At 60.7% G+C, this 24,861-nt stretch overlaps 1 protein-coding gene across 9 annotated transcripts in view; it reads right to left on the reverse strand.

Moving 5' to 3' along the window:
• The window catches only part of TRAPPC9 (trafficking protein particle complex 9), a 218,830-nt gene that overhangs the window by 103,518 nt on the left and 90,451 nt on the right, over window positions 1–24,861 (reverse strand). For all 9 annotated transcript variants that reach the window (XM_036233060.1, XM_036233059.1, XM_036233061.1 and 6 more), the window contains one exon: window positions 24,418–24,542. In XM_036233060.1, coding sequence (XP_036088953.1) covers window positions 24,418–24,542 — 125 coding nt within the window. The remainder of the gene's footprint in view (window positions 1–24,417; window positions 24,543–24,861) is intronic.

Below are 24,861 nucleotides of genomic sequence, written 5' to 3' on the forward strand. Positions count from 1 at the left end.
TTTCTTCTGCTACGCGCCCCCTCTCTGAGCCCCGAGGGCCAGAGCTCCATCAAGTCCCCCCGCTTCCGCGGACGTCACACCCGCCACGCCTGGATGTCCTTCCCCCGTTTACCTGGAAGCCACCCAACCATTTTTCCGAGAGTCAGCTCAAACATCACCTCCGAGGCCTAAATCTGTTTGTACAGCTGTCCGCTCAGCTTGGCTATTTCAAAGGCACCCGAGACTCCCCCGGTCCAGGACTGAACTCGTGGCGCTCCCCGGACTGCCTCTGCTGAGAGAGACTGTCCTTTCCCGGGTCCCCAGCTCGGCGCCGCTCTACCCAAACGCCTCCCCCTGCGTCCTCCAGCACCAAGGGCCACGCTCGTCGCTCCCAAACGTTCCGAAAGGTCCCCCTTCCCTCTGGCTCTGCACCGTCACCTTGCTCTGGGTCTGCGCAGTAGCCTCCTGGCTGACCCGTGCACGCTGGCCTTCCTTCAAACACCCCCGATCTCGCTCCTGTCCCTCCCCCCACCTGCAGTCCTCCGAAGGCTCCCCGTCACCCCGGCGACAAACTCCGACCCTCAGTGGCCCCAGGCTGCGTGTCCGAGTCGCCCTGGCCAGCACCCAGCCTCCGGGCCCCCGTCCGCGGCCCCTGCCCTTCGCCGGGCTCACGCCTGCTCACCCCGTGTGTCTCAGTGCCTCCCCAGGCGCGCCTGGTCGGAAAGCCGTGGCCAGGCCCGCCCGTGGGCCCGCAGACCCACATTCGCCTCCCCCGTCGTTTGCATGTCACTTTGAGACGATGTCCTCCGCCGACCCGACGCACCGTGTCGACAGGCTGTGCACAGAGATGCCACTCAGCGTCCGGTAAGTGACTGAGTGTACGTGACCCCTTCCTCGCTGCGGCCCTCACGCAGAAACAAGCGCGTCCTCCTCCACGCCACTGCTCCTCCTCAGCATCCTGCCACGGCTCTCGGACGATGCCAGCAGGTGCTGTGTTGATTAATCTCCCCCTGCCGGACTGCGAGGTCCATGGGGACAGGAAGCTTTTCACTTCAGCCCTGGCACCTGGCAGATGCTTAACGGCTGCCCTGTGACTGAAGGCCTGGTTCCTTGGGTGGCTGCTTCTGGCCGCTGCCATTCAAAAGGGCAAACACGGTCACGGCAAACACAGAGGCAAGGGGGTCCAGATGGGCCGCTAGACTGGGACAGTTCCGCTCGCGGACAGAAAGGCTTAGACGAGCCCCCTGCTCCCTGCTCCCCCAGTGCTAAAGCCTCTAACACAGACTTCGTGAGGACCCAGAGGCAGTGGCCGGGGCAGGGACTGGAAGCCGGGGCTGCTAACACGAGGAAGGACCCGAGTCGCCGTCACTGGACACGACCAAGCAGAGACCCCACAGCCAGGGCTCACGTGCCGTGGAAACGACCCTCGCATTTGGTGCAGTGAACTAGATTCTCTTTTAGTCCAATGAATATTGGTCAAACGCCACTTACCCGAACGCCAGAACAAGGAAAACGGACAGAGGCAGTCCACACGGCACAGGGGGGGCCGGCGACGGGCCGCTCAGACCGCTGCGGGCCTCAGGCCCTAAGAAATCACTTTCATAAATTGAAAGGACAGTCCCATTTATTTTAATAAGTAACGCTTTGGCCAAAAAATAAATTTCTTTGGGTCCATCGACATGTGACCGCCTGCCTATCAATCAGTGCCCCAAAAGCAGGCCCGCTAAGCCAACTGAGTGCATGATTCGGTTCTTGCAATAGTTGCCAAACTGACTAGCGACACCTAAGGGGAAAGGGGCTATGTCCTCGCAACCACACCCGAAAGAGACCTCATCTCGCTTTTTCGGAAACATTTGCAAACCTTTGAAATAACTTATCTGAGAGCCAACACTTTGCCAGTGACGCTCAAGGCAGGCCTTGCTGGCCGCCGCCCACAGGGATGCTGGGGAGGGGGAGAGCGCCGGGTTTGGGATCGGGAGCCCGGCTCCCCCACCCCAGGAGCTGGTGACGGAGGGAGGGAGCTCTGCCCCCTCTCTGGGCCTCCATGGTGGAGACCTGAAGAGCACCCCAACACCAAGGCCCGGCCCACAGGGGGCGCTGGCCGTGCTGAGCACCGCCCCCGCCTCCACCGCCCCGCCTTCCTCCCAGAGCTAGAGGGCTCCGAGGGCTCCGATCCACACGCACAGAGGCCCGGCGGCGCCGACCGGGAGCCAAGGCACCGGGCAGAGCCACCGGGACGACGCGAGGCGACGGCTCGAGCGGGAGACGGACTCCAAACTGCCCTGTCTCGCTCCGTCACGATCGCGGCGAAAACACCACCGGGTCGCTTTCTAATTACAAATTTCTTTTGCTTTTTCCAGCACGAGAGGAGAAGAGCCACGTGATTCCCGAAAGAAACCTGCACACAGTCTGCGCCTGCCCCGGGAGCCCAGAAACACGACGCGAAACAACGAGCCCGAGGACAGGCGCGGGGCCGGGCCCTGCTCCTTCCCGCCCCTGCAGCCTCGGCCGCGGGCGGGCAGGAGAGTCGCCCCCCTCCTCACGTTACGACCGCGCAGACGAGCACGCAGCCACCGGTACGATGCGGGGACTGTCACGGCACCTCTAGGAAGAAGACGGGGCTCGGAAAGCGTGTAAAAATAAAACAATATACGTGAAAAGCAGAGAGGGCAACACGAATTTTGATGCAAGAAGTGAGCCTCACCACAGCAGATCCGCACGAAATGTCCATGAAGCCATCGGGCTGCAGCAAAAATTAGAAAAGCGCTTTCTCTATCCGAAAGCCTTCGAAAGCGTTCCTTTTCTTCTCTGTGGACAAGGGGGGAGCAGGGAGCGACCCGGCCACCATCGAGGATGACACAATGAGTGCGTGGGCCCGGGCAGAGTCACGTGGAACAAGACCGCACGCGGCTCCCGCAGCACAAAGCGCGGGGACCGCCGTGGGCAGGACGGCGGCACGGACGTCTCCGTGAGCGTCCGCTCTGCGCCGGGCGCCACGACGGGCCCATCTGACACGTTCTTCCCCGGGACGTGCAGGCGCGGTCTGATTTAATGTGGGCTGGCGGCGTAACCAGCCGGCCCGCAAGAAGGCCAAGTGATCTCCCCCAGACGCACTTATTCGTTTAATTATTCACCGGGTAGTGAAAGAGCACCTGCGACCGCCCGGGCTGAAGTCCTAGGCACCGAAGACGCAGCAGTGACGGGGGACAGAGGCCCTGCCCCTAGCCAGCCCCCCTCCCGGGGGGTGACAGACAGGAGTGGGGGGGCCGCCCTCCCACCTCATAGACACGCCCCCCTCTCCTGCCAGCTGCCCCCTGCTCCACTCTGCCGCCTTTCCCGTAATACTCGCCGCCTGAAAGCCCACTTCGGTGACTTCGGATTTAAATGCCTAACTCGACTCATCGCCACACTCGCCGTCACCTCCGGTGGAATGCAGACTCCGCGGAGCGAGGGGTGGGGAGGCTGGGGACAGTGCCCTGCGCACAGCAGACCCCCATTGCTCAGCTGTTGTCCAAACCCATGTCCCGTATCCCGCTGCTAGCAGCTCCATGGAAATCGTCAGCACCCCTGCAAAGGTGTGCCTCCCCCCTGCCTCCAGATCGCGTCTGCAGGTAAAGCACATTGGGGAGGAAGAGAGTCTGCCTTTTACACAACGCAGTGTTTTTCACGGGGAATGCAGAATTTCCTCCGAATCTCACCCAAACCATTCGGCTAAAGTAAGGAAGGAAATCGGGTCTCTCACTCTGCAGATTCAAAGGAAACCAAGCATTACATGCAACAGAGGAGCTAAAAACACAAACCGAATCCTGGGTCCTATTTCTGAAGCAAGCGGGTTCAGCACGCAGAGCAGTGCAGCAGCAGCTCGTGCCGAGCAAGGGCGGCCCCGTGTGGCGAGATCGGGCACTGCACCCTCCCTCCCTCCCAAGCCCCTGAGAAGCTGGGAGTGAGTCTCCTGGCCTCTGCCCCAGCCGCAGCCGCCCAGGCTAACAGGAGGTGAAGGAGAGCGGATACCGGTGCCCCAGGCTGTCCTGCGTTGTGCCACGAGCACGAGATGAAAAACAGTTCTAGGGGCAGGAACACAGGCGGTGGGCACCTGTCAATCACTGCCCGCTCGCCACCTGCCAAAATGCGTCCAGGGCGTCGACGACCCTCCGAGTTAGTCACTGTGTGGCTACCGCCCCAGACGAGGACGCTGAGGCTTAGGGGAGCGGACGGCTTGCTAAAAGGTCCCATAGCCAAAAGCTGACGAACCCTGGAGTCCGTTGGAGCCCGGCGCCCCTCATGCGAACAAGCGGGCTTGGCCCCTCCTCCGCCCCGCGCCTCGGTGGGGCAGAATCAGATTTCACCCGCGGGCACTCAAGGGGTCGCTGTGCTCCAGGCCCCTGGCACACGGATCACTGCTCTGCAGGGATGCTCAAGGTAAGACTCATCCCGATTTTACAGGTGTAGCGGCTGCGGCTGGGAGAGAGGAAGGCGCTCGCCCGGGGCCACGCACGGCAGGTGGCAGAGGGAACATTCCCCCCCCCCGGTCCTGCCGCTCCAGATGCCAACCGTTCATGCCCCCGTGCCACGTGCGCAGGGCAGAGACACAGCAGCGGGGTCAGGACTGAAACCAGACGGCGCCCGGCCACGAGGGCGGGCAGGTGGCGGGCGAGTGCAGAGACCGGCGCCGGCTGCAGCGGCCACCGCAGGCCGGAGCAGCCACACTGCACGGAACCCCGACGCCCGGCGGCCTGCCCAGGCCGAGACCCGCGCTCCGGCGGCCGGGCGTGTAGAGGCAGCCCTCCAGGAAGATGCCGTCCTCAGCCCCACCCTGTCCTCCCCTGGACGGTGCTGCCCCCGGCCTCACCAGAGGCCGCTGCGACACCAGCCCCACGTCGGGGCCGTCCACCTGCCCTGAGCGTGCGGCCTGCCGCTCCGCGCAGATATGCCGTGGCCGCCCGCAGAGCCCGGGGCGGGACCTGAGAACGATGTGAGCGCTCAGCGCTCGGCGTGCGGCCGGAAAACCCAGGGAAGGCCAGGACCAGCTGCGACCTCCCCCCTGCCCTCCAGCCCACGACCCCGCCCCCGAGCACCCCGCCCCTGGCGTCAGCACTCAGTCTCCTCCTCGTGGGTCCCCCGCCCGTCCTCGCGCTGCCCCTCCCTGCGGAAGGCCGTTCCAGGCACGGCCACCTCGTCGGGGTTGGTCCCTCACGACTGTGCTCCTTAGAGTTGGGGTCTCGGGGAGACAGCGCCTGTCTTACCCGACCTGCATTCCCAGGACTAAGTCCAATGCCTAATTCACAGTGGGTGCTCAATAAATATTTAATGAATGAACGAATGAAGACATAATCAATAACTCCGTGCAGCCACGGCTGCAAAACCGCTGCGCAGGAGGAGGACGGGGCGACAGCGTGACGGGCTGCGGGGGGACGCGGGCGGGCCCCCCAGAGCCGGGGCCCTCGCCGAAGGGTGACACAGCCGCCTGCGCCGTGCTTTGCCACGATTCAGGAAACCGCGTTTTCAAGGGGGGCACGCGCCACAGCGGGCGCCCCTGCAGCGCGGCCGGCTTCCTGCGAAGGCCGCTCTGTGCAGGCGGAAGGGGCTCGCGGGCCGGCCCTGCGGCCACCCCACGTCCGGGACCTACCGTCCCCCGCCCGCACACCAGGCACTGCTCCCTCTTGGTGACGTTCCGGGTCACGTCATTCCAGGCTCCGACTTAGACTGGGACCCTTCGGGAGATGGACCTGCTCCTCCAGTGCCCAGACCCCCGCCCAGGGTCCCGGAGCCGGTGACGTTCCACCGAGACAGGGCGGCAGCGGCCAGGTGCTGAGCAGAGATCACGTGGCTTCTGGATGCTGTCGCTGCCATTTACCAGAAGGAAAGTCAAGCCGCAGTCTGGTGCCGTCTCAGCGCTGAAGGAGCCGCCAAACGGCGGAGCGAAGGCGGAGGGAGTGACCTCGGGCGGACGGAGGGCAGCCGGCAGCGGGACGCGAGGACTCTGGACCGCAGCCAACATCTTGGAAACCACCTGAGTCCTGAAGTCACATTGGGCTGACTGCTTATGTAACACATGGAGATTTTCCATTTACTATCACAGGTTTTGCTTCGATAAACTGCACCCGGAAGGGAAAATCAAGGAGGAGGGAGAGTGGGGGGGAGGGAGGGGGAGAGAGGGAGGCGGGTAAGAGACGGGGAGGCGGAGGGGTGAGAGTGGGGAGAGAGAGACTCAGAGCACGCCAGGTTGGGTCTGAAGGAATGCGCGAGGTCAACGCAAAAGCCCATCAGCGCCGGGCCCGAGAAGAGGGTGGTAAAAAGAGGGCCGACTGAGAAACTACATGGAGAAGACCCGGGGTTAACGCACAAACGGCAAGAGGAACTTTGAGGAAGTAAAACTGTCTCATCCAGCAAAACTCTCTCGGATACCGAAGAGCCGCGAACGGAAGCCGGTGATGAAGACCAGGCGCGCGGAGCTGCCGGGGGCAGACCGCTGGGTGTTCCCGTGACCGACGCGGGAGGAGCCGACGTGGCAGGGCGGCTCGCGGCCGGGTGGCTCTGGGCAGCGGGGCCCCTCATCACTCTCCCAGCCACACTCCGCAGCCCCGCCTGCTGCCTCCTCCAGCCCCGCAGCCCCCGCTCCCGCCCACACGCTGGACTGCGGCCCTGCGGGACCTCCGGGGCTGCCGGCCACAGCGCCAGAGGCAGGGGCGTCTCCCCGTCCCTCCCGCCGGTGCCCCCTGCTAGACCCGCTGCTGCAGCGTGGATGACCCCGGCTCCGGCTCCTCCCTTCTTCCCCGCGAGCACCTCTTCATGTGCATCCCCCGGACAAGGCTGAGGCAGAGCCCGGCAACGCCCCCTTCTCCCGCAGGACCCCCGGGGGGTTGACCGCCTGTCACGGCTTGCTCTCCCCAGCCTGGTGCGCACGGCCAGGTCTCTGTCTCTAGCTCAGACCTGTCCCCTGAGCCTCGGACTTGTTTGGACAACCAGCTACTACTGTGCTCTGGACTTCGCGGCCACAACTCAGGCTGTCCGAGTGGAGCTCAGGACAGACCCGCACGCTGCCCTCCATCCAGACACCGCCCGAGCCAGAGACCAGAAGCTGCCGGCCCATGCTGTCCTCCGCGAGGCACGCCCGCGTCCCCCTCAAACGGCTCCCAGGTGTGTCCTCTCCGGTGGCCACACCTGGTCCGAGCCCACACCAGCCACCCGCCTGCGACTCAGGCTCATCTGGACCCTGAAAATCAGTCTCCACCTACACTTCCCACTCGGCGAACGGCCAACGACCTCTTCTGAGCCCACCACCGAGAGCTGGGACCTGGGCCGTTGACGATGTGGGGAGACCCGCCAGGAAGCCCAGCCACGGGACAAGGACAGGCCGTCAGGGAAGACTGCTCTGACAGCGTGGCCACGGGCGCGTCGGGCACGCCTCTGTCCTCCAGGCGGACTCAGGTATCGCTCACACTCACTCGCACTCACACTCACACACACGGGCAAGCGTGCACACTGCCTCATCTCCACCCGAGCGGGAAGCTGCCGTCACTGGTGAGCGTGGGGCATGGCTGGGCGCACGTCCCGGCCGGCAGAGCCACACCGCCTTGCCCCACTGCGCTTCCTGTAGCCATCGGGTACATGGCTGGGAGAGTTACTGGGCTGGACCTGGCCGTTTGCTCCGCGCCCCCGCCACAGCCTGGGGAGAGAGAGCGAGAGAGCGAGAGCTGCGAGACTCAGAATCGGAAGAGGGCGGAGAGCAGCGCGGCGCGGACCCCGCTGCGTCTGCAGCCTGCGCCTTGCGCTCCAAGCCTGCTTGTGCTCAGGTCAAGCCCGCGGCGTCCGCGGTCCCCGCCCCGCAATGACGCGATGCTCTGCGCCCCGGCTGGACCGCTTTTCCGACGCAGCTCCCTGAAGACCTCGGGGGGCCAGGGGGTTCGAGTCCCCCTTGCCCATTCCTGGATCTCTGGCTAAACGATCGAAAAGTCCCCCGCAATCACCATTTTTATGCATAAATATTACGGAGACAAATTGCACGACTCAAGATAAAAGTAGATGGATGGGGGAACACACAGGTGAGGTACACGCGAGGGGAAACACTCCCGAAGGAATAAACTCGCTGACTAGGTAAACGCGGGACGCCGTTCGCGTATTCACCCAGTCACTGGAAACAGCACCGAGCTTTTACCACGGAGATAGGGAATTGCCTAGGCAACTGCCGAAGGTCAATTTCTCTGGAGAAACGGATCTTAAAAACGTGACTTACAAGTCACTGAGGGTCACCGTGATTATTTGTGCTTACGGCTCTGTCCTGTTAAATCTTTAAGAGTTATTAATAGCAAGAATTATAAATAGCAAAGCATACAAGTAACTCCGGAGTCAGAGCACATAAAAGAGCTGAGCGCCTCGCCACCAAGGCCCCGCCCCCTGTCACGGGACCGTCACGCAGACCGCCGGCTCCTGGCAGTGCGTCTCGGGGGCAGAGGGATGCCAGGGGCCAGCCAGGAGGCCCCAGAGTCCGCGTCCCCGAGGCCCCTGTGCTGTGTGCCGGGACAGGAAGCAGCCTCGATGCCCATGGAGACACTCACGGTGAGACTCCGCCGCGGGCCTGGCCACAGCGCTCGAGGCCCCTGCACAGGGACGGCCCAGGTACCGAGGGCCAGAGACCCCGAAGCCGGCTGTCGGTCCCCAGGGGCAGCCTGACGGAAGAAGCAACTGCTGGCGTCTTAGCTGTCATTTCTTTCCCCGCTTCCTTACTCTAGAAACTTCCTATTTGAAAAGCAGGTTTATAGAGGGGAAAAAAAAGAAAAAGCAAATTCTCAGCCTATTCAAAAACTCAGTTGTTTTCTGCTGCCCAGACTTTACCAAAGGAAGCAGGTCGAACGTGATACGTCAGAGCAGAGACAGGGGTGGGTGGGGGGGGCCAGGGGAGGGGAGCGAAATCTGCCGAGCGGCAGCGTGTCTCGGCCACCACGCAGGACGCCACCTCCAGTGCCGCACAGCGGGGGCTCCTCGGGTCACGCCAGGCCAGAGTGGCAGCCCCTGCAAGTCCCCGCTCTCGAGCAAGCAGAATCGCTGTCCCCCAGAGAGGCCTGACGGCGGGGAATGGGGGAGGCCATGCGATCCTGTAAGACCTCGGCACACACCCCCGCAAGGCTCAGCTGCACCGGCGGAGGCGCTGGCGCGAGAAGGGAGAGTTAGTCCCGCTGAGGGCCTACTGTGCGCTCTGCGCTTCGTGCGCAAGTTCTCCATCCTTACAAGAACCCTCTGAGGCCCATCGTTTGCGCACTTTATACATACGGAAGCTGAGGCTCGCCGAAGCTCAGGGACTGGCCCACGGGTGGCAGACAGGGCTGGACCCTGATGTGAGCCGGGCCGACCTTTCAAGCGGGTCTTTCTTAGTGCCATGGCCCAGCAATAACACCGGCCGCTGCCCGAAGGGGACAGAGGGAAGGGCACGTGGGCGGTCAGAAACCTGAGGGGGGCCCCTCTCGTGCACGTCCCACCCACACGACACTAAAAAATTATTCATTTCCTGGGCCTCAGCCGCCCAGCAGGGACACAAGTGTCCACCGCTCGGGACTGACGGGAGGATGAAATGAGACCCCGGAGGCGGCCTGGCACGCAGCAGCCCTTGAGACATGAGGTGTCCCTCTGTCCTCTGAAAACGGTACCGTCTCGGAGCTCCGGCGAACCGCAAGGGTCCACCCCAGCTGCGTCCGCTTCCAGCACGGGCGCCCTGAATGGGGACAAACCCAGAGCAAACCCAGAGCCGAGCGATGAAGGCCTGGCAGGCTGGGTACGCTGCCACGACTCGGGTGGGGGGTTCCAGGAACTTAAAGCAACTTTACATGGAACTCAGCTCTGGCCCTGCAAAACCCACTCTGCGTTCGGTGCCGGAAGCGACATGCAGTGTGTTCAGGGGAACGCCCGTCACACAGGGGGCTGTCTGCCGTTGGCCATTTTCACCGACAGTAACGCCCCGCAGCCACTCTTTATTAGGTACTTTTCCTAGACTTCGGAGGAATGGCTGTTGAAACCAGCACAGGTAAGGGGTATCCCACTGGGGAGAGACAGGTCTGAAACAGCTGAGCTGCTTGCAGGAAAGTTTCTAAATATACGATATTTTAAATCCCTAGCTCAACACTCTCTAAGATGTGACAGTGGGTTCCAAGGTGACTTTCTAATGGGGATCATGGCTGCTTCCCCACAGGAATAAATTTAAATTACACACTCAGAGCTCAGGCAGTTTCCTGCAGATCTCAGCCTAAAAATCACGAACACAGATTTAACCCAAAAGGGAGTGACCTGCCTTCAGAATTGAGAGCAGTTTCGTGTTGTAGGATTGCAAAGTCCACCTGAGTCCGCTGGACACAAACCTTGGATATAAATCTGCAAAGCTGCACTTCGAACATCTAGGACAGAACTGCTCGTTTTTCAGATCACTGGCAAGTTTGCAAAGTTCGGATCTGAGCCAGAAGAGGGAAAAGGACACTTTCCCACAAAGCTCCATAAGCAAAAGGAGTCTCTATACCTTTAGGAAAAAATGCTTGTTTGATCGTGATGACTACCGCGAGGGTGTCCGGCAGTGAGGTGTGAGGCTGGCGGGGGAGGCGGAGCAGCTGCGGACAGGCATCTCTGCGGCTGAGGATCAGAAGAGTCACCTTCCGGGGGGTTCTGAGAGCCACCAGCAACACACACAGAGCCCCTAGCATGGTGCTGGGGGCTAAGCTGGTCCCCGACGCGCGGAGGCTACGATGTGCTATCATTTTGCAAAAGAGAACAGGCGGCCGGTCCTGCCTCCAGGGCTCACCTGGAGCCACAGGTTCCAACTGCATCTGTAAGGCCTCGTTCTAGGCCTGGGGAGAAGGCGGAGAAGCCGAGCAGGTGCTCCCACTCTGCCCATGAGGAAGCCGAGGCCACCGCAGCCCAGTACCCTCCCAAGGTCGCAGGGATCAGAACCTGGGTCCGAGCCCAGGGCAGGTCTTCCTCTACACAGACCAGCTGGGAGGGCCCGTCGGCCCCGGGGCAGAGGACTCTCCAGATGAAATGGAACGAGGGTTTTAATTTCCTCTCTCCTTACCAGAAACGGAAGGCTACGACCCAACCCTTAGAGATGTTTCATTTAATGAGTTTACGTTTTTTTAAAAAATAGCTATATGACTTCAAGAGCACAGAACATAAAACAAAAAAACACAGACCAAAAGGGAAAAAAAACCCTAGCCACGAGGTGGGGGGCGCAGACAAGGCAGAGTGGGTGGTCGGGGCTCCAGCAGAGTCCTCCCCCGAGGCTCACAGAGCGCCGAGATGAGCTGTTCAGGAAACGAGCGAACCCCCAAGGTGAATGTTCGAGAGGCAAAGGAACGTCCGGTTTCCTTGGGATCCCCGTGCAATGAGATGAGAAGGAGGCCGAGCCCCCTGGCAGCCAGACTTCAAGACTTGGGGGAAGCCCGTGGCCCCAGGGGGAAGCGGCTCCCCAGCCCCCGCCCTCCCTCGGCACTCAGAACATCCCACATCTGACCCTGCGGCAGCACCGAAAACCATGCACAGAGGCTGCGGAGCTTGCCTGATGGCACGCGGTCCACGGGTAACCAACCCGAACCCGAACCCGAACCCAGGGCTGTCTAACCCCGGAAGCCTTTTATTTCCGCCGTCTCATGCTGCTTCCAATAAATGTCCGTTCGAATCAATAATTGAAGGAGGCAAAGCTATGCAAATATGGTTTTTCCCCAAACCAAAGGTAAATAATTTTGGCCTACATCCATACCAGTCTATATCCACAGATCTTAATTTTATTACACACCCCTATGAGTTTAAAAACCTTTCAGAATCCCTCCCCAAAATGCACACTTAAATTATATATGCTTTAAAATATATGCAAAAATCAATATTCCAAAAGATGAGATGGTAACTCTGGAAGACGATGTTTTGTCTGGAAGCTATGGGGCTGCAGACAAAAGGAGCTGACAGAAACTCTGTCCCCTGGCTGGTGACGTTATTCCTCACGGGCACGAATTAACCGTTCTCGACCTGCTTTGCGTGTGGAGGAAGATGCACACGGCAGGGCCAGGCTTCTCGCTGAAGGGACAGTAAGTGAGCGGGGACCCAGGAACAAACCCAGTGAGCCCGGACCAGGCCAGACACAAGCATGAACCCAGCTTCACTTAAACGGATGGGTAAAAGCATGGCTGGTACCGATGCGCACGCATGCGAGTGAGTACACGTGCACTCACACATGCACACACACACACACGCATGCACGCGCACACACGCACACACACGCACACACACTTTCTAGCTGTCGGGAGGGCTCCCGGAAGCGGGCCACGCCAGGGAAAGCCTCCGCGCGGAGGGGTTCCCACTACTGTCCACAGATTCGCCCCCGCAGAAGGCGGGGCTGGACGCCCACCCGCAGAGCAGAGCGTGGCTGCTCGCAGGGACCTGCTTCCCCGGAACTGAGTACGGAAACTATGCTGGCTGCCACTGCCCAGGCCGGGGTGGTCGACAGCATCAGTGACAGAGCGGGACGAGAAGGGCACTTCGGCTGTCTCGCCACAGCAACACCCTCAGGGAAGCCCAGGCGGAGCATCTGGCCAGCACCCCCAGAGCCGTCAGGGCCACGAGACGAGGCGAGACTGCGCGGGGGTCAGAGCAGGAGCCGAGGGGCCTGAAGTCGAAACGTCGCCTGGCACCCGGCGTGGCCGCTGGGACCGGACGGGGTGGGTGCCGGGGGCCCCGGCCCCGGGCGGGGTGCGGCGGCTGGCGGCACGCCCGTGCGGGCCTCTTCCCGGGACACGTGCCGGCCGGTGTGACACGGGCATGACGGGGGACGGGCGGGGACTCTGGAGGGGCTCTCCGCTTCCTCTGCACCTTCCCTGTAAATTTAAAACTCTCCTAAAAGGTGCTTTTCAAACAGGATGAGACGAAAGTGCATGCTGTTATTCCTGTGTCCCTGTGGCCTGAGACCACGTGCTGTCAGGAGGCCACGCGCTGGGGCACAGGTCCCCCGACCTTCGCGGCCAGGCGGGCAGCACCGGGGACAGCGGGGCTGCGGGGCCGACGAGCATGCACCCAGACGCGGGCACCTGCCGGCTGCGCGCCCGCCACGGCCGGGGCACGGGCCGCGATGCCGACGCGGGCGATGCCTGCGCGTCTCCGCCCCGTCTCAGCGAGCTGATTGTCTTGGAATTTTTTAAACTGATGGAGGGCCCTGCGTGCTCTTCTAGATTACGTTTCTTGGGGGGAAAGGCTTCAACACTGCTACCCTGCCGCCTGGCTTCATGCAAAACAAAAACTGCTCCCGCACGCTGCCAAGCGTCTTCGGGGGGTTTTCCTTCGTAATCAATTGGTACGTGACAAATTTCACCTTCCACCCTTCCAGAAAGCCTCCCGCAGAGCTGCTCACTGCTGACCGTGTACACTGCATCCGGGACTCCCAGGACACAGCTCTGATCTCAAGCATTGTATCTCGTTGTCATTTATACGTTCGGTCAGGTGACAGGCCTTGATATTTAATGTAAAAATATGGTCACACTTTAACTGAGTCGTTCTGATGCTGGTGGCGTTTTCGCACATCACGTTGGACTCCCGCTCGAGAGCTTACGGAAGAGGAGGAGGCCGGCGGCCGGGGGCGGGTGGCGCTCAGGGAGGGGATGGCAGCCTGGCGGGGCGGAGGCGCGTGTCGCCCCGAGGGCACCAGAGACGTGGCACCGATGCACCTGTCTGCAGCCGTGCCGTGCCAAGCAGGAGGAGCAGAGCAGGGCGGGCTGGGGGCACCGCGGGAGGAACGGAAGGTCCCAGCCCCCTGGGAGAGACTCTGCGCCCACACAGCCGGGGTCTGGACCCCACCCCGCCACTGGGCAGCGTGCGAACTGTTACGAAGTGTGTGCTGTGAGCCTCGGCTCCCGCACCCCGGATGGAGACAGCAGATTACGGGGCGCCCGCCGGACGTAAAGCGCGTGATTCCGGTGGAGCGCCCGCACGGTCCCTCAGGGCTGAGTTTCTGCGGCCGTGTAGCCAGCGACCACGGCCTCGGCAGCACCGAGGCCCCCGGGGGCAAGGCCCGTCCGACCGACTGAGCTGCAGCGGGCGCGCCTTCCTCTGTGGCTCCCCTCGGAGTCAGACAGCTGGTCCGCAGATGCCCTGAACGCCGCCGGGGCTCGGGGCTCGGGGCTCGGGTTACTGTCTCCCTAAGGACGTCCAGGGTTCACTGGGTTACAGCTTCGCTCCTAAGCTCCCTTCCCGTGAGAGAGGAACTGGTGTCCTTGGCCGTGGGGCCTGGCGATTCGGGGGCACCGTTTGTTCGGCACGCTCCCAGCCTGCGCTCTGCGCAAGGTCGAAAAGCGGGGACAGTGCTGGATTAAAGCCGGCTCATGCGACATGCTGAGCAGACGCGGCGACCGGTCCTGGCCCGCACGCCGGTCCCACCTACTTAGTTGTAATAGGACGTGGGAGTCAAACGGGATAAGTTTTGATGTCGTCTGCACAGACCTGTACAGCACTAACCAGGCAAGGCAGCTGCGACGTGTCTGCGGCGATCTGATTCTGCCCTGGGGGAGGCGGCGTGCCCAGGTGTCCACGTGCGCACGGTCGTTGCAGCAGGTACGTGTGAGCAGGTGCTCGCTCGCCTGCGCGCTTTCCCGTCAAAACCCAGCATGACGCGCACCGCGGTTTCGCAGCGCTGCCCCCTGGGCAGGAGGAGAGTGAAGCTTCACTGCTTCCGTGTTTGCTGGTCTCAGCTGCACCCTGAACTACTGTGGCCCAGTGCCGCTGCTGTGACGACAAAGAATGTGCCCGTCTGCAGTCCGAAATGTCCCCGCGCCCCGACGGTCTCACGGTGCTGGTCCGTGAGCCCGGCACAGCGACAGCGCCGAGTGCGTACCCCTGTGTGCCGGCCTCTCAGCCGAGACGATGCGGGTGACTCCGGCCTCCGTCCGGTGAGCGGTAAGCTGCCTGGCAGGAAGTGACCAGTGCCTGGGGGAAGGCTGAGCACCAGGCGCGTGCGAGGCAGCGTGGACACAGAGAGCGAGGAGGCCAGTGAGGGACCCCAGGGATTCAGCGGAGGTGAGGACGGCTCCACTCGGCTGCCGGTCGCTGGCTGGGAGACCCTGGCAGAGAAGAACCTGCGGGACTTCCTGGCCCGGTTCCTACGAAGCAGCAAGCTTGGTGTCCGTCCTATGACCCTGATGTCAAAGTCACGCGGCCTGAGGAGGCCGTGGTGTCACCGGGGGCTAAACGAAACATCGCTGGCATTCGAAAGATACGAAGATCCTCAAACTCAGGAATGAGTCACTTGATAAGCAAAAGGGTATCAAAGAGAGCAGTTTACTGCCCACGATCCATGGAGGCGGAGGGAAAAGTGTCCGTTTACTTTTAGCCCATGAGGAAGCGAACCCCAAACCAGGAAGCCAGAAAGAGGCGCCGTCGTGACCACAGGCACCATGGGCGGCTGCGCAAGCCTCGCTGACAAGACTTGACACTGAGCGCTGGTGACCCAGAGGGCGTGTAACACAGAGAGCTCAAGCGGAAATCCTTGGAAGACGGCCGCTTTACGGCCCCCTTGGAAATCAGAGATTTTAAACGACAAAGGCGCCAGCCGAGCTACCTAGAGGCCACTGAGAACTGAAACAGGCCGATGAGACACAGGCGCTAAGCGGCCCGGCCCCGGAGCCCGGTCGCAGTCTGGTTACTCCCACCGGCCGGCGTTTCCGGCAGGTCTGGACAACACTGTCAGGGCACGTGGTCCGAGCACGTGGCTCCCGCTCCCCGTCCCCCTACGGCTTCCAGCACGGGGGTGGGGCCTCATACAAAGCCCGTCCTGTGATTTCACCTCAGACTCTCAGCACTGACTCGTAGCTCAACTGACGCGGCCCAGGGGAAGCCCCCGAAAGGCAGCCGCCCCCTCCGTGCCCCCCACTGCCTGTCTGATTCCAGACCCCCGTCACCCTCCCCGTCGACGACTCGGCACCAGACCCTGCGGAGCTTCTGCCAGCTCAGTCTGAAGCATCTCTGAAGCGGCGGCGTTCGGGACCCTTCGCCCCGCGGTCTCATCCCGCCCCCCTCACCGCATCCGCCGTTCCCACGCGTGAGCGGAACCGCTCCAAACGCGCCGAGGGAGCGCGTCGCCCTGGTGCCCGGTGCGGCCCCCGCCCCCGCCGCGGCACCGCCTGGGACTCGGCAGGCACGCAGTCCCCGCCGCTCCATGAAGAGCCAGGCGGGGCCGGCACACGGGCTCCCCAGCCCCAGGGCAGTGAACTCACACGCTCACCTCAAGGCGCGGCTGTGACCAGACGCGGCCCGCGATGGACAGCGCAGGAAGAGGGCGCGGTCGCTCCGTGTTTACTGGGGACCTCGGCACCGGCCCCTGCACCGGGGCAGGAAACGCAGAGCCTGCTACGGTCTCGTCCTCAGTGCTGACTCACTCAGTCTACTGGGGGCAGATGGCCCATGTGTCGTAATTCAACACTTTGGCCGTCGATGTCCACATCCCAGAGTCTCCCCAGCATCCGGGCGGCCCGTCCTGCCTCAGCCAGCGAGCCCCCCACCCAGCTTCTCCCCTTCCTTCCCACGCGGCACGCCTCACGGCCTGAAGTCAGCGTTACTGCTCGTCCCTTCTGCCTTCTGGAAGGCAGGCCCCAGAGCTCCGCCTGCTCGCTGCTACACCCCGCCATCCAGACCGGGCTGACCGGGCCCGCTTACTCACTACACAGCTGCCGAACAGATGGAGGGGACGAGGGGTCACGGGGGTCCCCGTGAATGTGACTGCGTGGAGGCGAAGGTCCTCAAAGTGTCACAGAACATTCTCCTGACCTCTCTCCTTAGCATTTGTTCTAGAATTCTCCATGCGGTAGACTCCTCCCACTTCTCGCTGCTAAATTTCTTATTATGTTTTGAAATCGTTGAGCAGATTAAAGGATTCTGTTGAAGCTTTTATGCTTAAACTTTGCAGAAAGAAGTTCCCGTCTCTGTAACTATTATAGGGACAGATCAGAAATAATTCGGAACTGAATTGGACTTGCCATTGTGTAAGCTTTTCTTATCTACCAGGGCTAATAGCAGACGCTTTACTCCTCATAATAGCCCAGGAGGAAGTCTTATTATCTGCGTTTAACAGATTGCAAACCGGGGGTCAGACAGGCGAGAAAGCGCACGTTCGCTGCTCTCTAAACATGGCTCAAATCGATACAGAACGTTTCATATCCAATAACAAGTTTGAAAACAGAAACAGCACAAGCTCGGGATTCAGACATATCCGGGCTTAAATTTTAACTTCTACTTAGTAACTGCTTGACCTTGGGCACATTATTTAATCTTTCTGAGCTGTTCGGTAATTTCCACTTGAATAACAGGAAGCTGCAGTCTTGGGAGAAGCATTTAAAGTGCTAAACCTCCGGGTGTGGACCCCGAGCCCCTCCGGCCAGCGCGTCCCTCCGGCATAGGCATGCTCGTCTGCGCGCCATCCCTGAGTGTGTAAGTGATCGATGAACCGACAGACACGTTCATTCCCCTCCCAGCGGACGGGGACCTTGATTCTGCCGCCCTCGGGCCCCACAGGCTCATGGGACCACTTTTCATTTGTAACACAGCTTAAGTTTCCTCAGCAGATTCTTCCAGTCAGTCCATTTACAAACACAATTGTTAAAACATAAACGCACATAAGAGCTTTACGAACATCCCACAGTTCTTTATTGTAAAGGCTAAAGAATTATAAAATATTCAGGTGACGTAAGCTAATCATCTGAATGTGGTTTAAGGTGGACTTTACGCTGAGGGGACACTTCACTGTCCTGCTTCGCCTCCCTGATGGCGACTCTTCAGGGCGAAGAGAGGTCTGTGGAGAGGAAGTCTTTCACCGAGCCATCTAGACTGTCCGGATCAAGGGAGATCTGCTGACGGCTGAGCGGTGCGCCAGGTGGCAGGGACCCGCCCGTGACCATCAGGCCCTTCCTGGGAACTCGGAGACATGAGCATGGAGTGACCGCAGAGGGGGGAGCGGAGGGCGGGGCAGGGCGCGGGAAGGGGTGTCCTGCTCGTGCGTCTGCGGAGCGTGGCCCTGCGGGAGGCCGGGGCAAGATGCCAGGAATGGAGGGGACTGAGGGAGGACTCGGACAGAGGCGAGCGGCAGTGTGGATGGCGGCCCGCGCGTGGTGAGAGCACATGGTGGCGGGGGGCGGGGCCTCGGGCTCGGTCTCGCGCCTCGAAGGACGGCGGGACAGCGTGGGCTGGCGGGGGTGCTTCTCCAGCTCCGCAATCCCCTTCTATTTTTAGTTTGCTGAGAGTTTTTCTTGGAAATGACACTGTTCCGCCAGATGCTTTTCCTACATCTATTAAGCTGTGTGTAGAGTTTCCCCCTGTAGTCTGTTCATACGGAGAATTACATTTGCTGGGTTTCTAACATTAAACCAGCCTTGCATTCCTCAGGAAATCCCGCGAGGTCAACGTTTTATATACTATTGAATAGGATATGCTCAAGTGTTCCTCGAAATGTTTGCACCTACATCCAGCAGGAGTCCTTGCTGTTGGTGACATTTTCATGGCCCGTCTGTTACTGGTTTCTAACTTAATTTTATTACTGTCGTAAAACATCCTTGGGAAAATGAGAATAGTTTTAAATATACTGAAACTTGCTTTGTGGCTCTATCAGTCAGGGTTCTTCAGAGAAAATCAGAACAGGTCATGTGTGTATACACACACATGTGTGTGACATGTGTGTGCATATATGCAGACAGACTTACAGAGCTGGCTAGCGTGACTGTGGGACCAGGCAGACAGGAAGCTCACGCAGGCGATCTATGCGACAGCCTTCGGTTTTCTTCCTAATTACTGAGACTGTGTTAGAGTCTTGAGGCAGAATTCCTTGTCCAGTAAACCTCCGTTTGGCTCAAGGCCATCCGCTGGTTGAATGAGGCCCACCCGCACTGTCGGGGGCAGCCTTAGAGTCAGCTGACTGTAGATGTTAATCGCATCCACAAAGGAGCGTGACAACGTCTCATGTTGGACCACGCTGAGCACCACAGCCCGCCACACTGACACAAAGTGTCACCACCACTAGGGTCCGTCGGTGAATGTCCTGAGTGGACTTAAACAAAAAACGCGTATTCCGTGCTCAACTGTTGTTGAGTAGAGCGTTCCATAAATGTCAATTGGGTCAAACTGGTTGACGGTATTGTTCAAATCTTCGATATCTTCACTGATTTCTGCCTATTTGTTCTACCAATTACTGAAGGATACTACACTCGCTAGATTTATTTCTCCTTGCAATTCTATCAGTCTCTGCTTCATTTATTTTGAAGCTCTGTTATTGGCATATAAATATTTATGTCTATTACGTTTTCTTAAAAAATCGAGCCCTTTATCATTACGGGAAGCCCTGTGTGTCCTTGGCAATGTTCCCTGCTCTGGAAGTTCCTTTTTCTCTGATGTCAATGATGCCATTTCAGGCTTGCTTCCATTAGTGTAAGCATGATATACCTTTTTCCATCCATTTACTTTCAACCTATTTTGTGTCTTTATACTTAAAATTTTTGACTAGGAGGTAGCTAGAGTTTGGTCTTGTCTTTTATTCACTCTGACATCCTCTACCTTTATGAAAGTATTTAGACCATTTACTTTTGATATGCTTACTGACATGATTAGGTTTATCACCTATCAACTTGCTGTTTGTATTATTTCAATGGATTTCAGTAATGACCTTGTGGGAAAGAGGGTTCTTCTCCTCAGCTGCAGATGAGGAACTGGGGGTCAGGCTCACGTCGGTCACGAGCACACAGGACGGGTCACGCAGGGCGTCAGAGCAGCAGAGACACACCACAGGACAGGCCGGCGTGCGGGCCCGCCATTCAGGACCCAGAGCCTCGCTCGTAGGGGGCGCTGCCAACACAGCCCCTGCCCCCAGCACGGGGCCCCTGGACCCCTGGACGAAGCTGCTACCCTCGTGGCTGCGGTTGTTGAGGGAGGCTGCTCTGTGTGATGTTTCTAAAGACAAGTGGTGTCGACCTGGATGGGCATGGAGCAAGGGCGCCCAGAACCAAACGCGCGGAGCCCGAGGCGGGCCTGGCCCACCACCTCTGGCAGGTCTTGGTCCCGTTAGGGTTTCCACGGTGCTTTCAGCAGCTGATCGGCAGGTGCAAAGCATTTACAGGGCGATACTGCGGCTGACGGGCGAAACGGGCGTCTACGCGCGGCCGGCGTGCACACGTGACGGACAGCTGCGGTGTCCCAGCTGGACTAGCCAACGGGGCGCAGGTCCAGCCTCCCCAAGTGCTTGTGTGCCAGGGCGCGGCCGGCTCCCCAACTCCCACGTAGTCCAGCCCTGGAGGCTGTAAGCTCGGGGGTTCCGGCGCGCAAAGCCACGGGGGCCTCTGTGATACACTCGGCCCCGGCTGATGCAGGCGGGAAGCCTCTGCTCGTCCCCTGGGCATTTCCACAGCCTCGGCCAGTGACGGGGCGGCCCCAGGCTTCGGCCCCCCCAGGGTTACCCCCATCCTAATGACCGGCAGGACCCGTTCACCAGATCTCGTTCTTCTCTTACTATACACGAATAAAGTCCCAAGTTCGTTACCACGTCTCGATTTGGGCCCGCTTTACTTCTTTGCCCTGCCAGGCTCCTCTGCCGCAGAAGCCTCCCAATGACCCTCGGAACGAGGCACTATGGGTCCACTTTACAGACGGGAAACTGAGGCTGAGAGGCCGAGCTGCGGAGCGCGGCTCACGGGAACGCCCTTCCTACCGCGCGCCCGCTTCGCACGACCTGTGTCCCGTCCTGGAGGACTCTTCACGCGGGAAGAGCAGTCGGGAACGCGGACGGACGTGACCGGGGCCGGCTGAGCGGGGAGGACGCCGCCGCGGGAAACCTGAAGGAGCGCGCGATCCTCCCCCCCTCCCCGCACGCCGCTGCCAGTGAAGTCCTGGTTTCCATGACTACGCCGCTCCTCGGTGATAGTTTTACAGGTTGAGCACGTTTCCAATTAAATCACATCATCCCTGCTTTGGGGAGGACGGCCAGGTACCAGGCTGGGCAGTGCCCAGCGGCCCCGGTGGTGGGGGGCCCCACACGGCAGCACCGCCCGCCGCCACTGGCCACTCCTCAGAAACGCCACTGCTCCGCGGAGGACATCGTGGCGAGAGAGACGCCGCGTGGCCTCGGTCGGGAGCTCCCGCCACACTCGCCAGCAAGGCGCCTCGGACAAACGGGGCCGCTCCCACCGGCCCGTGCGGCTCCCGGGCCCGCCCCCGCCACCACCTGCCCCGGGTGGGGCAGGGTCGATCTCCTGGAACGCCCTGCGTGGGGTCCCCTTGGGGCACCCCGTCCTCCCCAGGGTCCCGCCCCAGTCCGCGTGGAGGAGACGCGCAGTCGTGCGTTCGGTCCGCCACCCGCTGACTCCATGAACCCCGGCGAGTCACGTCACTTCCCGGAACGCGAGTTCCCGCCCCTGGCAGGGCATCTGCACCTCGCAGTCCCCGGCTCACAGAGCACGTTCCAGAAATAGTGCTCCTTCTCCTTCCAGGTCTCTTGGGAAGAAGCTAGTGGAGGAGGGTCCCCAGGCAGTCTGAGGGAAGTGGCCGGAGAGAGCCTACAAACTGCCGGGTCCAGGGGGGTCGAATCACAGCGGCCCCGAGCAGGATAGAAAAGCCCGAATGCCCTCAGGACATCCAAGCAGAGGCAGCGAAACGATCCTTTCAGAAATGCCCTTCTGTTTCTTTTCAGTAGGCGCTGTCTTCGGGGTCTCTTTGTGGACCCGCGTCTTGGAGCTGGCCATGGTCCTGGGCTTGGTCATCGAACTGGCGGAGGGGAAAGCAGGGCAGGGGAGGGCGAGGCTCTTCGCGAGGACCCCACCCCTGGCGGACAGCCCTGGGCACACCGGCGGCCCGCGCGTGCATCCTGAGCACACGCCTGTGCCCTTCGTGTGCACGTGCATTCTGCGTGCTGCGCCACCTGCGCCTTTCCGAAGCCCCGAGGCGGCCACGTGCGATCGGAGGCGGACTCACGGAGTAACCGACAGAAAAGAGGCACCTTGGACCGGAACCGTCGAGACACCCGAGAGACAGACAGCAGGACGCCGGGACGGGCTGCCCGGCCTGGCGGCGGGAGGGAGGGGGGCACACGTGCATGGACCTGCACCGCGACGCTGCCCGCGCGGGCGCGTCTTCTGGGTGTGCGACGGGGGCACGCTCTTCCGCATCCCAGTGGAACCTTGCCTCCTTGCTAACATTTTAAAAGCAAAGATCAGACAATAAATTCTCTTAGAAGCATCACGCTTTATGTCCTCCGCTGCTTTATGTCTCATTTTAACTGAACATTGAGGGGATATAGTATTTTCATAATTCTGCCAATACCTTTGTCTGGAGGCCTGTTGCCATTTTTGTCCTTTGTGAAATTTCTGTCGCCAAGAAAGGCAGTATTACATTTTTTTTTTCTTCCAGATTGAGTTGGTGTAATGTATTGTTGGTTATCAAAATACTCATATAGCTTTGGGACTTAAAATGGTAAATATTCCTGCGTGAAAAAGCATGATACATAACTATACGATCTTAATTACCTAAAAATGGAGGCTTAATTGCGCAGACACACACGGGGGACCTATACGGACGTGTCGAACAGGAACTGCTTGTAATTATATACGACTTTGTTCTTTGCTTCTTGTTTTTTGGTTTCCTATTATATGCACAGATTAACTTTTAAAAAATAAATGTTGTAAAAACCCCAAAATAAAAGGAAATCATAAAGAGCCTCGAATGCAGAAGCCAGAGGCTTTGGGGCTCTATACACAAGTAAACCTCAGGAGGGCAGCGGAGGGTCAGAAGCGTGGCAGCGTGACCGGCTGGGAGCCGAGCGGATGTCGCGGACTGAGCCACGCGCCTCGGAGCCCGGGCTCCCTCCCTGGAGAGTGAGACCGCCTCCTCGGAGAGGTGTCTGGAGAATGGAAAACAACTCAGGGACAAGCGCGTGACACGCAGGACTCCTCGAGAGGTGGAGCTGTGTCGAGATGATGACATTTAAATACGCTGACAAGCAGTCGCCCGAATCTCCACACAGGGAGTGTCATCGTAAAAACCGCGCTCAGCTTGCAACACCCAAAGGAAGAAAACGAAATCCGTGCGAAGCCAGGATCACCCCACCCGGCGTGAACAGTGAGGCCAGGAGTGTGAAACTTCCCCCTAAACCCTAAGAGTTCATCCTTTGGGAGAAGGCCACACGAGGGAGGAGCCGAAGCGAGGAGGCGACCGTCAGGATGTGGGGGCCCGAACCCCAAGGGGAAACACAGTTAGGAGGTGAGCGACGCCCGAGGGCCCCGTGAGGAAGCCCCCCCTCCAGCTTCTCCTCCGTCGCTCCCGGCCCCACACCCACCCCAGCGGCACCAGACATTGCGGTCCCACGCAGGCCTCACACTGTTTCACGCCTCTGCGCCTTTGCTCCCACTGGGGGAAGCGTCTTCCTACACCCCAGGCCCCCTCGGCTCGCACGCGCGCCCCGCCCAGCGCCGAGCCTCTGTGTGCCCGTCACCCACAGTGGCGAGCTCCCGGGCACCAACGGGGCCCCGAATGGACGAGACCCTCCCCGGCCCCGAGCCCCCGCGACGTCGGAGCCACCTCTACGCGCCACACGCAGCTCGTTCCCCTCGCTGTGACCGCCCTGCGGCCAGCATCCCTGCCCGCCACCCCTCGTCTTGTTTGTGTGGCAGCGGCCGCCCCGATTCCTCAACATTCATCGTGCCGCTGACGCACAGGCAGCTGGGCCAGGCCCTTCTGATGGGCCTGAGTCGGCAGTGCCCCGAGAGCCTGGGCCTGAGTGCACGCTTCCTCGAAGAGTCATCTGCGGCGCCCCTGCAGCCTGCCCCTGCAGCCTGCCCCCCACGCGTGGCTCTTAAGACCTTTAGTCCCCTCACTCGACACACCGTCCGGCAGGCTCGGACGAGCAGGGCTTTCCTGGGTGCCGATGACTCGAAAACTCAGGGCCCCTAGTTCAGACTCTCCTGGAACAACTCGGAGCCACTGTCCCCACTCGCCAGAGTCGCGAGGCACCTCGTCTGCGCACTGGCATCCACCTGACGCTCGCGCGTTCGCTTGGCTCCCTTCGTGTGTACAAACTGACAAGGAGTTGCCAAAGGATTAACAAGCGCTTATGGGTAAATATCTGAACTGAGAATAATTTGGCAATACATAAGTTTTTCAGTGAATAAGAGAGGGACAGGAAATATTCTACTTCGATCCCACAAACCGATTCAACCCGCGAATCCCCAACACTTCGAGGGAAGGAGAGCGGGCAACTCCGAGGCCCGACGTGCTCACGGCGACGGCTCCTGAGAAACACCACTCGGGGCGCTGGCCACGGAGACACCGGCTGCCGCAAACCCGCCTCTCGGGAACGCACGCGGCCTCGCCGCCCGACAAGGCCTCAAACCGCTGCCTCCGAGAGGCGCGGCACACGCCGGGGCCGCCCGGCCGCGCGGCGGGCACGCGGGGCCAACTCACCTTCGCCTGGCTCGTGTCGCCGGGTCTGCCGCCCTCGGGAGCGCTCGCGGGCTTGCCGTCCGCCCGAGGCCTAACCACCTGCCGGAAGGGGCTGCACAGGGCGAAGCCGCTCACGCTGATCCCATCTGCAACGAAAGGACGAAGGCGTCAGCAGCCGGTCAGGACTTGCTCAACGTGAGGGATTCGTTCAGACAGCAGGGTGACGGGGGAGCTTCTCGTCTATCCTGCCGTCCGACCCTGTGCCCGCGACAACCGCCCGGCGCCCCCTCCGTGCGCAGACGCGCACCGGCCGCCGGGGGAAGGCGGGGTGAGAGGCGAGCCTGGCCCCGCGCTGCCCCCCGAGGAGCCCGCGGATCCCGGGGCAGCTGGTGGAGAGGCGGGGCTGTGAGCAGGGCCTGAGACATCCTCGCTGGCCCTGGGCGTCCCCCGGAGAGAGAGGAGGCG

Source organism: Rousettus aegyptiacus, unplaced genomic scaffold, assembly GCF_014176215.1.
Source record: "Rousettus aegyptiacus isolate mRouAeg1 unplaced genomic scaffold, mRouAeg1.p scaffold_m13_p_15, whole genome shotgun sequence".
Taxonomy (NCBI): Eukaryota; Metazoa; Chordata; class Mammalia; order Chiroptera; family Pteropodidae; genus Rousettus; species Rousettus aegyptiacus.